This window comes from Panthera tigris, chromosome A2 (assembly GCF_018350195.1).
Source record: "Panthera tigris isolate Pti1 chromosome A2, P.tigris_Pti1_mat1.1, whole genome shotgun sequence".
Taxonomy (NCBI): Eukaryota; Metazoa; Chordata; class Mammalia; order Carnivora; family Felidae; genus Panthera; species Panthera tigris.
The window spans coordinates 124,441,403-124,455,388 of NC_056661.1; the positions used below are offsets into that span (position 1 = coordinate 124,441,403).

At 34.7% G+C, this 13,986-nt stretch overlaps 1 protein-coding gene across 2 annotated transcripts in view; it reads right to left on the minus strand.

Annotated features, from left to right (window-relative positions):
- The window catches only part of DPY19L2 (dpy-19 like 2), a 91,594-nt gene continuing 77,608 nt past the window's right edge, over window positions 1-13,986 (minus strand). For both annotated transcript variants that reach the window (XM_007078584.2, XM_042969861.1), the window contains 5 exons: window positions 12,393-12,512; window positions 11,299-11,473; window positions 8,533-8,632; window positions 7,063-7,188; window positions 1-2,054 (listed from right to left, as the gene is read on the minus strand). In XM_007078584.2, the coding sequence (XP_007078646.2) occupies window positions 1,904-2,054; window positions 7,063-7,188; window positions 8,533-8,632; window positions 11,299-11,473; window positions 12,393-12,512 (672 nt within the window). In that variant the 3' untranslated portion in view covers window positions 1-1,903. The remainder of the gene's footprint in view (window positions 2,055-7,062; window positions 7,189-8,532; window positions 8,633-11,298; window positions 11,474-12,392; window positions 12,513-13,986) is intronic.

The window sequence follows — 13,986 nt, forward strand, 5'->3', positions numbered from 1 at the left end:
GATCTTCAAGGGCTTTTTTAATTCTTAAAAATATATAGTACATGAAAGTAACACAAATCCATATCAATACATTATATTTGCATGAAACATTTAATTAGTTAATATTGTTCTTCCCTGTTTTGGTTGTTGAATTCTACCAGATTCTTTAAAAATATTTGTATGCCAATATCATCAAAAATGTGTTACTTTAATTTTATGAATGTCAGGTGCTATGTCTCTTTTCCTTCTTTGCCCTACACACCGAAAAACTATTTGAAAATGCTAAAATAGTAAAATGTTTTACTTTCTTAGCTGCTCTGCATCCTATGTAAAAATATTTGACAACTATACAAGTTGAAAATAATAAATACATGTAAGTACACTTGTATAAAATATGTTGTTAGGTAATACAGCTCTTCTTTTAAAAAAAATTCTCCCAAAGTTTGAAAAATATTTCCTATGAAAACATCATCCAAAATGTATTTTAATTTTTACGAATGTTAGGTGTTAACTCTCCCTTTTCTTTTTTGTCTCATACCTAGGCCCCAGTTACTTGAAAATACTGATAAAACGTGGTATGCTTTCTTAGCAGTTTTGTAACCTGTATTAAATGAAGTATTTTACAATTATAAAAGTTGAAAAGTAATTTTATTCGTTTTCTTGAATATAATCTCCTACCTACCATATATGAACAAATCTATGATATTAAGTCATTTGTTATCTCAAATGTAGAGGGCCAAGGACATAAGGGAATTACAAAGACTCTGAGATGATTAACTTAAAGCAGATAGATACTAAAATGCTACAGATGTGGCATATTTACTATCAAGCACAGACAGTCTTTGCATTTGGCAACATCTTCAAGATAACTATTTCCCACTGCCAAAGCACTGTTGTTGCATAGGTTTTATATTGGAGGAGAAGATTTATAAAAACATCAATGTCCTCATCCAAACCCAAACATAAATGAGGATTTAGAAATTTGTTATTACAAAAGATGGCGATTGGAAAGATAGTAATCAGAAAGAAAGACTATGTCCAATGAGCTACAGGGCTGTCAAGATGAAAATGCCTTTGTTTCATTTGGGATCTAGAATCTTAAAATCTCATATGATAAATTTAACTAGATTTTCTTTTCTGATTATATTTAACCCCAAAAGGTGGTCATGTACCATAGCAATTTTTATTTTATCTGGATGTTAAAAGAAAAACCACTGGATTATAAAGATAGATTAATAACCTGTTAAACTAAGGTTGGGAACTAATCAATAGAAAATACTTATCTGGTTGGGGAAATAAATTTCAAGAGATACAAAACATTATAAAATAGGTTGTTATTAAAAATATTTAAACTGAAATGATAAAAAAATATTAAAAGCTATTAAAGATCCTTCCTGAGGGTTAGTAAAAGCAAAAACAACCTTAACAGACACGTGGTTACACACAAATTTCCTCATGGAGGTAAAGAAGTTGTGATCAGAATCAGGATTTTATGGAAGTGTCTTTCAGAAACTGCATTAGTCTATTCTAAGTGGTTTAAAGAGTTTGAGCTGGTACATGCTGGTACCAGAGAAAATCTGAAATATTTCACCTAGTTGGATGCAAAAGGACTTACATCTCCCCTTGACTTATTAAATCTCATTGTTCTTTTACATGTATTTTTCTTTAAAACTTTAAGATGGACATTTGTTTCTGCAGAATGAGATGATTTCGTCCTTTAAATAACAAGCTTAATAAGGCTGACATTCAATGGAAAACAATGAAACAATTTACCTTTTAGTAATCAGAATAACTAAACTATTTTTATCATCTTCTTTTTAAGGATCCCTTATTAAAGCTTGTGATTTTCTTTTAATGTAAATAAGCCAAAGTGATGGTTTTCTACACACCTCTTTGCATCACAGTGTGATAGGTAGTCCCGTTGTCAGTTAATCTTTAATACTCTGTACATACTATTTTGAAATACTGTGGTGAAGTAGGGTCTCGGGTCCGTGAGCAAGACGCTACATAAGGGAGGATTAGCTGTATTGGAAGGGTCTTCCACATCCCAAATTTCCAGCATACTGCACCCAGGCCTAAAAAAAAAAAAAAAAAAAAAAGGCACATATATACCTATATTAAAAATGCATTCAGATACAGGGGAAATAGGTAAATTATAAAGTAGCTCCAAGTTTGTTAGAGACTAATTTATTTAATAAAGGTTTTAAAGCATCACTTCAAAAAAATATCACTTCAACATTTAGAGATAAAAATGAAATTATGCTGCATTTTCCTGTTCCACTTAAGCAAATAATCAGTATATTATTAAGCCTACCAATAAAGGTCCAATATACATTCAGAAATACATATTTAAAAATTTATTTTCAAAATGAAATATAGATATACTTTCTAAGTGGTGTCACCATCCAAGCATAAGGGCTATGAGTAGTAGGAGACAAATTAAAGGAGAGCTAATCTGATTCCTGATGAATTTCATATTTTTGAGCTTAATCTAACCTAGATTACCATGAAAACATATAGTCCAAGGTGAGGAAAGAAAGCTCTTTTGCCAGATTTGTTTTCTTCAACCCTTTCCTATTTTGGGTGGCTCTATGATTCAACTGCCTGGGATAATATTTCCCACTAGAGAATAACCCCACATGAGAGTCGGTAAAGGGAAGAAGTCAGACGAAATTGACTTTAAAAAAAAATTTTTGTTAAGTTTATTTATTTTGAAAGAGAGAAAAACAGAGCACATGAGTGTGGGGGGGGGGGGGAGAGAGTAAGTGAGAGAGAAAGAAAGAGAGAGAGAGAGAGAGAGAGAGAATCCCAAGCAGGCCCTGTGCTGTCAGCACAGAGCCTGATGTGGGGCTTGAACTCATGAACCGTGATACCATAATCTGAGCCAAAGTCAAGAGCTGGATGCTTAACAGACTGAGCCACCCGGGCACCCCAAATTGACTTTTATTTTTCAATAGCTATATTGTATACAATTTATATACAATGAAATGTACCCATTTTATGAGTTAAGTTTGATAAATATGGGCAAATATGTATAGGTGTGTAAGCACCACCATAATCGTAATACAAAAAATCCCCAGCACTGAAACACGTTCCCTTGAGCCCTTCTGCAGTCAGCGCTCTCGCCCAAACTTAGCCCAGGAAAACACTGATCTTCTTTCTGCAATATAGTTTTGCCTTTTCTAGAATATTCTAGATATTTATATTCACTACAGCTTTCATGTGTTTCACGTGATAACAATTCCATCCCTTTTCTTTCAATCTATACATGTATTTGTACTTAAAATGCATGTCTTAACAGGCAGCACATAGTTGGATTTTGCTTTTGTATTCAGTCTACTACTAATCTCTGCCTTTTGATTTGAGTGTTCAGTCACATTCTTATTTGTGATTACTAAACGTTGTTTGATTTAGGTTTGAAGGTCACAAATTCAGAGAAGTTCTTCAAGAGCAAATTTTTCTCAAGTTTCTCCCTGCTTTTGTGTCACCTTCTAGAGACTTCAAATAGTTGTTTTTAATACCATTAAACCTAACTTTGCATGCATCCTGTTAACTGAAGCATCTGCATATTGGAACTATGTCCTTGCTTTGAGTAGTGCCATGGTAACTCTTAGAGGACACAGTTCCAATACACATCAGTTAACATGACGCTGAGCTCCATGGAACCATGCAAAGCAAGAACGCAGCTTTGACATGCTCAAGTTTCACCTAATATAGTACCATGCAAAGTGAAGAGTACCTGTGTTTTCACCCACTTCTTATAACTGTAATATCTGCGAGCATTAACTCAACCTTTTCCTGCCAATATTAACTGAACTCCTTCCAAAACTGGTTTCTTATGGGTCTTATGTTCAATTTCTTTGGGCCTTAGACAGATTAATAACTCCTAAATCCAGTTTGCCCAAACTAGAAAATCCAATTCGCACTTTTCATTATTTTCCTTAAATGTCACACAGCCTTAGGGCTTTTAGGTAAGGAGTATGTGATACTTAATAGAACAGAGTTGTGAAGAAAAGCAAAAGCAGCCAATTTTGTAAAAAGATTGCCTGGAGAGAAAATGTGCTATTCCTTCTTTACAACTTATTCCTTCCGTTCTCAGAAGGCTATTAGTGATAGTTGTAAAAATGTTTTTCTAAGTACCAGAATTTTAGAAGAGTTCTTCTTTGCATAAATATTTACTTGTATATTTAGAGTAAGTTGTTTACATAATTACATAAGTAAAAACACACAGATCTTAGTGTACAGCTCCATGAGCTTTGACAAATGCATCCACCCGTATAAAAAACATGTCAATCAAGAAAATGAACACTGTCATTCTTCTAGGAAAAAGAAAAAAAGTTCTTGAATCCCTTTACAGAGTATTCCCACCACCACCTCCACCCCCTGCTCCACCATAACCAACTGCTATTCTGGTTTTTATTCCCATGAGTTTTGCATATTTTCAACTTGATAAAATGGAATCTCATAGTAGGTGCTCTTCTGTGTTTGGCTTCTTTCACTATGTTTTTGAGATTCATCCTTTTTACATTTCAGTAGTTTGTTCCTTTTCGTTGCTGAGTAGCATTCCAGTGTATGAACATACTACAGCTTGTTTATTCATTTTTCTCTTGATATTTGGGTTGTTTCCAGTTTGAGATATTATGAATAAAGCTCCTATAACATCCTCTATGGATATTTTCATGTCCCTTGTTTAAATTCCAAGGAGTAGAATTGCTGAGTAACAGGCCAGAGATATGCTTAAATTTTTATAAGAAGCCTCCAAATACTTCTCCAAAGTGGTTGTATCATTTTTACTCCCATTGGCAATGTGGGCGATTTCTAGCATCCTTGCCAATATTTGGTACTTTCGTTAAGATTTTATCTGTTCTACAGTCTATGTTACGGTATCCCACCGTGGTTTTAATTTGCATGTCCCTGAACACTGACAATATTGAGCATCTTTTCATGTATTTACTATTCACATATTTTCTTTCGTGAATTATGTCTGTCCAAGCCTTTTGCCCATTTTCAATTGTGCTATAAATGTATTATTTTATAAAATTTCTTCATACACAAAATATGTGTCTCCTTTATCAGATACATGCTCTGCAAATATCGTCTCCCAGTCTATGGCTTGGCTTTTCATTTTCCTAACAATATCTTTTGAGGAAAAAATTTCAATTTTGATGTGAACGATTTATTGATTTTTTTATAATGGTTAGTGATCTGTGTTCCAAGAAATCTTTTAATTTTAACTTTTACATTTAGTTCTGCAATCCATGTCAAGTTAATTTTTGTGTATGGGGTAGTATGGGTCATGGTTCACTTTTTCTTTGATACAGATATCCAGTTAGATCAGCAACATTGTTGAAAACACCTGTTTTTGCATTCAAGAAAAAAAATACTGTTTTAAAATTTTCTCTGCATTTTTTCTTTGATCCGTAAGTTATCCATAAGTTTACTGCCTTATTTCCAAATATGTATGGATTGACTAGATATCTATATTTAGATTTCTAATTATTAATTTCTAACTTAATTCTGTAGGACTTCAAATCTTTTAAACATATTGAAGCCATTTTTATGGTCCAGCATATGTTTTCTCTTGATGAAAATTCCATGTGCCGTTTAAAAGAATGTGTATTGTGCAGAATATATCTTCCTGTACTGTTCTATAAGAGTCAGTTAGGTCAGGCTATTTGATACTTTTTGTTGTTTCTATCTTTCAATCCTTGCACTCTTTTTATCTAATTTTCTCAGTAGAGAAAGTTAACATTTCCAGCTATGATTAAAAATTTGCTTATTTTTTCTTTTAATTATGCATATTTCTATTTTGCACACTTTGAAGCTCTGTTTAGATGCATACATTTTAATTTTTTTTAACATTTATTTATTTTTGAGACAGAGAGAGAGAGAGCATGAACAGGGGAGGGTCAGAGAAAGAGGGAGACACAGAATCTGAAACAGGCTCCAGGCTCTGAGCTGTCAGCACAGAGGCCGACGCGGGGCTCGAACCCATGGACCGCGAGATCATGACCTGAGTCGAAGTCGGACGCCCAACCGACTGAGCCACCCAGGCGCCCCTAGATGCATACATTTTAGAACTGTTACATATTTTTGATGATGAATTAATTCTTTTGACATTATAAAATGTCCATCTTTATCTGTGCTAATATGCCTTGTCCTGAAGTCTACTTTGTCTTATTAAATTTTAAATTAATGGATGTGCACATACATTATGTTTCTGCTTCTTTTACAAGATGCCATTTCTTCCTAGATATATTTATTAGATATTAAAATTAGATATAAAAATTAGCTACTAAACTTGTGAACCTAGCTCTTCAAAAATGTTCTATAGTTGAATTCCTAATTACCTACAGGAGAAATGAAAATTCTTAATGTTAGGCCTAATATGACAAAGAACCTCTTAAGTCAAGGAATCTAAAACAGGCCTCAAGATAGCCTATTAGAATTTTGTGATTTCTAGAAACTATACTTAAGAATGTTTTTTTACTCTTTTATCTGAAACTTTTTTCATAAGTCTTATAAATTTAATGTTATCCACTTGTAATAACAGAATGCTAATGTCTCTATTGCTGTAAATTCAAATCTTTATTTCACACATCTAATAAAAATTATCATAAGAATTTCAAACACTATGAAAGAAAGCTACATGATGCTAAATTTAAATGAAAAAATTTGGAAGGTAAAACACACTATAGTTTTTAAATGATATTTACTTTTCTACATGAAATGATTTTAAATGCAATAGTGTTTTTTTTAAGTTTATTTATTTCGAGAGAAAGAGAGAGAGAGAGAGAGAGAGCAAGCGAGCAGGAGAGGGGCAGAGAGAGAGGGAAAGAGAATCGGAAGCAGGCTCCACACTGTCATGGGGCTTGATCCCAAGAACCATGAGATCATGACCTGAGTAGAAGTCAACTGTTACACGCTTAACTGACTAAGCCACCCAGGCACCCCTACCACAATAGTATTTCAGTGGAATTTGTTTAGAATAAAAATTCTTAAAGAATCACAACTACTATAATAAATTAAAACAGTTGTGGCTTAAAGATATTCCATATTGTATAGCACAGGGCTCATACTCACTTAGTTCTCACAACACACCATGCCTCTTCCAAGACGTAATAATTCACATGTAACGCCAACAATTTATCTCTCACTTCTTTTGCAGATTTTCGACTATAGGTGGAATAAACTATTTTTGTCCGGGCCCTTTACATTCAAAACACAAGTTAAATGTTTTAAAATAAATTAGAATAGACTAGAGAAATTTTGCTAGCAAATAAAAATCTTAATACTCACTGTATAGAGCATTCATATATATGACCTCAAGCAGCATGAATGTTTTGGGGATAGCATAGATTATTTTTGGATAGCAGTTTCCACATTCCTACTTAATTGTGCATGTGCTAAACCTTACAGTGGTTGGAATTTTGTATATACTGCTTGTTAGTGTTTACTGGAACAGACAGATATAAATTGGTTTAGAGTCTAGAGCTGGGTAGCAGGATAATAGTTCAGGATAAAAAATTTGCTTTGTTTAATGCATAAAATAATTAATCTGCTCATGGAACACATTCAGATAGAGGCTGAACGAGTGGAGACGTTTCAATAGATAATTTCATCTGGAGAAGCTCTGAAAAGCATCTGAATTGAAGTTGAAATGTAGCCAATCCAACATTGAGATAGAGGGCATCTAGTGTAACAGTCAGGTAGAGAAAATATCTTAATGGAAGTGTGAGAAACTGGATTATTTGCCAAAATTTGGTACGAAAGATGATTTGGCCTTAAACAGGTGTTTTTATGAAATCCTGAGCAATTATCATTTATGCATTGGGAATTTCTTAAAATTTCAAGCATATGGGATGTCCAATGTCCACAACCAGACATAAAACTTTAAATAATTTAAAATGTTACCTCTAACAATAGGCCAAAGATGCATTAACAGGAAAAGATTACCCTGACAATTACTAAAATGATTAAAATAATTTTTAAAGTCAGTTGTTTAAGGAAAACAAAACTTTCACACCTCAGTAAAAACCTGAGTTCTCATAACTGGCTAACAAAAAAACACCCTAAATTTTCATAAGTGCATATAGTATATAGCAAATTTCATGTATTTTTTTTGTTTGTTTTTTAAAAAAAAAACTAGGTATAGACCACCAATAAGAGGGAGAATGGTTTCTTCAATCAGGCAGAGGGGCTTGTGGGGTCCAGAGCAAGGGTAGCCAACTACGCCCATGGGCCGGATGCATCCCATATGCCATGACTAGTACTTAGCAGTTCTACTGCAACAGAGACACACACGCAGGCTAGTCATGTGACATCTTCACTCTGAGAAAAATTAACCTTTCTCCTTTTTTCAGAGGTTTATTAAACATCCTGTAGAGTCAACAGGCACATAATTATACTTTCTGGATGGTTATTACACATTTTTAACTACCATCATGAGTATGAAGATGAGAACATATGCATGTGTATAAAACCTTCCCTATTTCTAAGAGCCGATATAAGTTGTAAGCGTGTCTAGTTGAAACATTTCAATCAGTTGCCAACCTCAAGTCTGCGTCCTCATAATGCGGATGATTCACAATGGGGTGAAGGGTAGACAGCTTGACACTGGCCATTGTAGGCATGGCGCCGGCAAAAACGGCATCTGGAAAGCAAGAATATATTCCTTAATGCCATATTTTAAAGAGAACAAAGGTTCTTTTTCGTCTATAATATTTGAACTCAAATTAAGAATACAAAATACATTTAAATAATCATCACTGGCACTGTTCTTATTCTTTGCTCAATATTGTCGACTATAACAGGAACCAACTTTGTTATCTCTGCGCGAGGAACTGTGTGAAATATTTTCACTAGGATTAAAAAATCTAGCTCGCACAACTCCGTAAAGTGGGCTATATGTTATTCTTGTCTTGTAAATGAGGAAACAGACATCACAGGGGAGAGTGACTGGCCCAAGACTACACACCTCGGCAGTGTCCGAGCCAACCCTCTTAGCTGCTTCACTACAGCCTCCTGCCATGGTCAAGCTCAAGGTAAAGATGATACTACAAAAATTTCATATCTCGTCCTGATAATCTGAAATGCTAAGAACTCAGAGACTGTTCCAAAGGGCAAGTCTCATGCTACATCTTTTAAAATGACCTTCATGGTCTGTGAACTTGTGAACTGTGGTTTCTTGGAAGACAAAAAGACCAAATGCTGACCTCCTGGCACTGTTGTATAATACATTATTATATAATTTTGAATGTTATTATCATTTTTAATCAGCATAATAAAATCACTAATAAGAACAAGACAGGTCATTCAGGTCTACTGTAAATAACTGCTCGCTTGCAAATATAACAAGTATTCTAAATGTAACGTCAAATGAAAATCTCTACATAGGAATTAAATTTGCAAATATTTAAGTCAACCAATATAGAAATGTGTATTTATTATCACAAGATTCAATAATTAATGATGGAAAGCTCTTAGGCCAGAGCAGTGGTTCTCAACCAGAGATGATTTTGTTTCCGAGAGACACATGTGGTCAACTTCCGGAGACATTTTTGGTTGGCTCGCTGTGCGGGACAGAGGTGCTACTGGCAACTAGTGGGTAGGAGGAAGGGATGCTGCTAAAACTCTGTGATGCACAGGACACTCCCTAACATCAATAGTGTCAAGGTGGAGAAAACCTGGGCTAGAGGGACCCAAAGCCCAGGGCCACAGTTATCAGGAGGACACGAGGCAGGCCTGTTCAGCAAGAGCTGTAATCACTGAAGAGAAACGATCTGTGGCAGAGATGGGGAGAAATGCTCTATATACTCTTCACTCTAGGTGGTGAGATAAATATGAATACAGTGGGGGAAAGAATATGATCTTTTCCTATATGTATACTGAAGTTTCCACATATACTCGACTGACCATATTAGAAAAAAGATCCCTTCTGACTTGACAGACTCTCACTAATACATGACTTGGTATTTAGACCATGGGCTGGATTTCAGTTCTCACTTGTCCTCTCAACTGAGCACTTTTATGCAGTGCACAAACTATACAACCCTACACGGGGGACCTGAACGTAAGCACTAGTCTCACCCATACTATAGAGCATCATGCTGATTTTAATACACATGTGGTAACCATAAAAGAACTCATAATACGAGGATGAAAAAAAGACTTATAAGAAGATCAAAGAAGAGACAGCTAAAACTGAGGTGGGAGTCCGTGAGAGTTATCTTAGAAGAAGTTGCCAAAGGTAGGCCCTCTCTGCCAGGAACCCAAGATGAACACTGGAACAAAGAAAGACACACTAAAAGATTGAGAAAGTAGGTACCCGGTAAAGCTTGGGAAAAATATCTAACTGGGAAGGGATAAGGGAGAGTAAAGGGAGTGCCTACACTTGGTACTCCTATAGGGAAAATTCACAAGAGGATTAATTTATAAATTCTGATTAAATTGTCCTGGCAGCTATCGGCGATTTAGGTACTGTCACCTCTGAAAACCAACTATCTGAGCTGAAGCTTATAAAACTTACTTAAATGATGCCTAATTAGTAAAATGGCAAGTGTCAAATAAATGATAAGAGGAAACTGACCCAAGGAGTCACAGGATGAATGTAAAGAAGCCATAGTGAACAACTAGTGCCAGAAAAAATTACTAAATATCAAAAATAGTTTGGGACAAGATTATAGATTAGTTACAGAAAATACTGTAGAAAACACTTATTCTCTGGAAAGGTTTTTCAACATGAAATAAATAACTTTGCTTGAGGTGGTTCTGGATAAAGATAGGAAGAAAAAAAGGGAAGCTAAAAATGATATTTTAGAGTATTTAAAAGTAGGATTTATACTCAACTCCTTGAAATGATTTAGTGAAGAAAAAAGAATATCTGAGATTTTAACTCTTCTTGTGTGCAACTGGTTTTACAGAGTTGGATCAGACAGTCAGCACTGACTGAAGTGGAGAAGGAGTGCTGTTGACATTCCCATGGTCAGAAGTACCTTTTCCAATGGCCTGTAACTAGGTGTGGAATTTTGTTATTAAAGATTTCTTTTATTTGTCATTGGTAGAGTTAAAATACAATAATGATCTCAGAGTTATAATATATAACTGTGAACAATCATTAATTCCCCATGTTAATTAAAATTCCTGAGTTATCTAGGAGGCATTTAAAGAGGGCACAAAATTGTTTTTTGAAAGGGTTTGATTTGGTGGATGCTGCAATTAGCATGCTCAAAATCTGTGAGTGTATAAATGTCACCATGTGTGTGTATTTTTAAATGTGTGTATGTTACTAACTATACATATAACCAGACAGCTACATACCTGGTCTAGTATTGTATTTGATCCATTGTATCAGTTCTTCCTGAGGCAAATTATTAAATTCTCCTATTATGCTCCATTGATTATGGAGGTTTGCACAACCCTGTATTGACATCACTACTAGAATGCCAAAGATAACATTCTCAAAGCGAACTCTGCAAAAAACCCAGCCGAAGAGCTGAAATGAAAGAAACCATTTATTTTTAATTCTTATATGAAGAGTGCTATAGGGCAATAAGAAACTCTCACCTTGCTACTTTAACCCAGGTGGATTACCATTTGATACGATCAATGCACTAATAATATACGGAACTGCCATCACCTACTGTTTAAACATAGTAAATATTTTGGAATTACAGGGCCACTAAAAATGGAACTTTCTTTCCTCTCGAAAGAATTAAGGCAGAAATACACCTTACCCTTCTAGTACTGATTTACCACCAAGGATTAAGATCATTAAATCACAAAATAATGGAATATCCTCGAACTAAATCCTGTAACATCTGCCTTTCATGGGGCGGGGAGGGGGGCGGTCATCTATGGAAACCCCACTAGTAGAAACACATATTCCTCCTGGACAAATAAGCATTATGATATTCTAAGACAAGACTCTTATCATCAAAGCTAAGTAAGATGTTTCTAGAAGTGCACTGGTCCCCAAATTCTAGCTACTTTGTATATAATGGTAACAGAACTCCCAAACTGACAACTTTCCCTCGGATTCTTGGAGCCAAACAGGACAATACTAGAGAAATTCACCTGTATCTACTCTAGTATTAGATCATTTGAGGACAGTTTTGATGCGTCAAGAAACTCTTGCACAGACCTGAACTCTAAAAAACTATGTCTGTGGACAGAATACTAACAGAGGGGAAAGTGTGCCTCCTCAGTTGTCATAAAAGTATCGGTTAAAATCTAAGAATAATTTTCAAAGCTACTCAAAGTTGCTTTTGTTATTCAGAGTTAATCATGAAATAACATTTTAAATAATTTAAACCAAGTTTTCTTATGTTTTGGATTACTCAGCAAAGCCATGGCAACTACCCTGCTGTTACTATAGTTACTACAGTACAGTTACACAAGAATGAATGCCTTACCCTTCGAGAGCACACCAAAGAAGCTACAACACACATGTGAGGTGTTAGAAACAACTTCAGCCTCATAATTAAAATGGCAAGGACAGTGAACGCTAACAGTTGCAATGTGTGAAAAATCAGCTGTAAAAACAAAAAAAAATGACAATTTCACTTTATATATTTTTAAATAAATATAAAAAATATTAAAACTATTATCATTTGCTAGGATAAGGATCTTTTAATTGAGTTATAAGTCTGTTAATATTTATTAATTCATTCAACAAGATTTATCAAATGCCTATTATATGTCAGGTACTGTTCTGGGGGCTCTGGATACAGCAGTGAACCAAAAAACAGTGAGGCATTGCTGCCCTTGGGAGACTTACATTTTAGAACATTTATTAAGGAGAAACAAACATGGTCATAGCAACTAAATGGATCCATTACAGAGTCTATTAGAAAGTGGTAAGTTCAGTGGAGAAGAGACTGGACCAAGGAAAGGAGACTGGGAGGACACGGCGTGGAGCGAGGCCCCAGGAGGGAGCAGTTGAGACTGCAAGTGGGATCATCAGGGTGGGCCTCATGGGAGAGGTGGTATTTGAACAAGACCCACAAAAGGTGAAGGAGTGAGCCACAGACACATACAAACATGCAGTGCTTCACAAACTTGTGTGTCATTCAGTCACATAGCAAAACAATTTTGTTAAAGTAGTGGAATTACATATATCAATATTTGTACTGATTAGGACTCCCCATTTTTATTAAGATGGGGTTCTACTGAGCAGAGGTTTTAGACAAAACTTTTCTAACAGACATATTCATAAAATATCAACCGATTCTTCACTAGAAAAATAATGCAACCGAAAGTGGAAACTGAATATTCATGTTCTCTCTAATTTTCAAATTAAATATTAAAGATAGCCTCATCTATAAAATTGAAAAATATTAAATCAATGCTGAGTGTTAGAGAAGATGCCACGAAACATACACTGAAATAATTAATTGGTACATTTCTGTAATTTGGCAATATTTATCAAGACCCTGCTAAGGAACCAACCCCCCTGAGTTAAATTTCCATTCTAACCTAAGGGAATAATCAAGACAAAAAAATGCTTCTACAAAGATGATCATTGAAGTGAATTTTTAGCAGCAAAAATAGAAACAACCTATGTGACCAATATAGAGAAGTAAATCACCACATTTACCACATATATAGAGCCATTAAAGATTACATGTTAGAAGATTATATAGTGGCATGGAAAGGTTTCAGTGTGTATAATTATGTACTTACAAAATATTAATTTTGTGAAAAACATTCATGTGTATGTATGTATATATATATGTATACACACATATATATGTATATATCACACACATATATATATGTGTGTGTACACACACACACACACACACACACACACACACACATACACACATGCATGGGGGGGTAGGGAGGAAGGCTATAAAAATATATACCTAAAAAGTGAACAGGGGTTATTCCTGAATGGGGATTTTCCTGAACTTTCTAAAATTTTTAAAATGTTATTTTTATATTTAGAAATATATAATTTATATACAAAACAGAACGCAAAACTGTGCCCAAAGTTGTATTTTT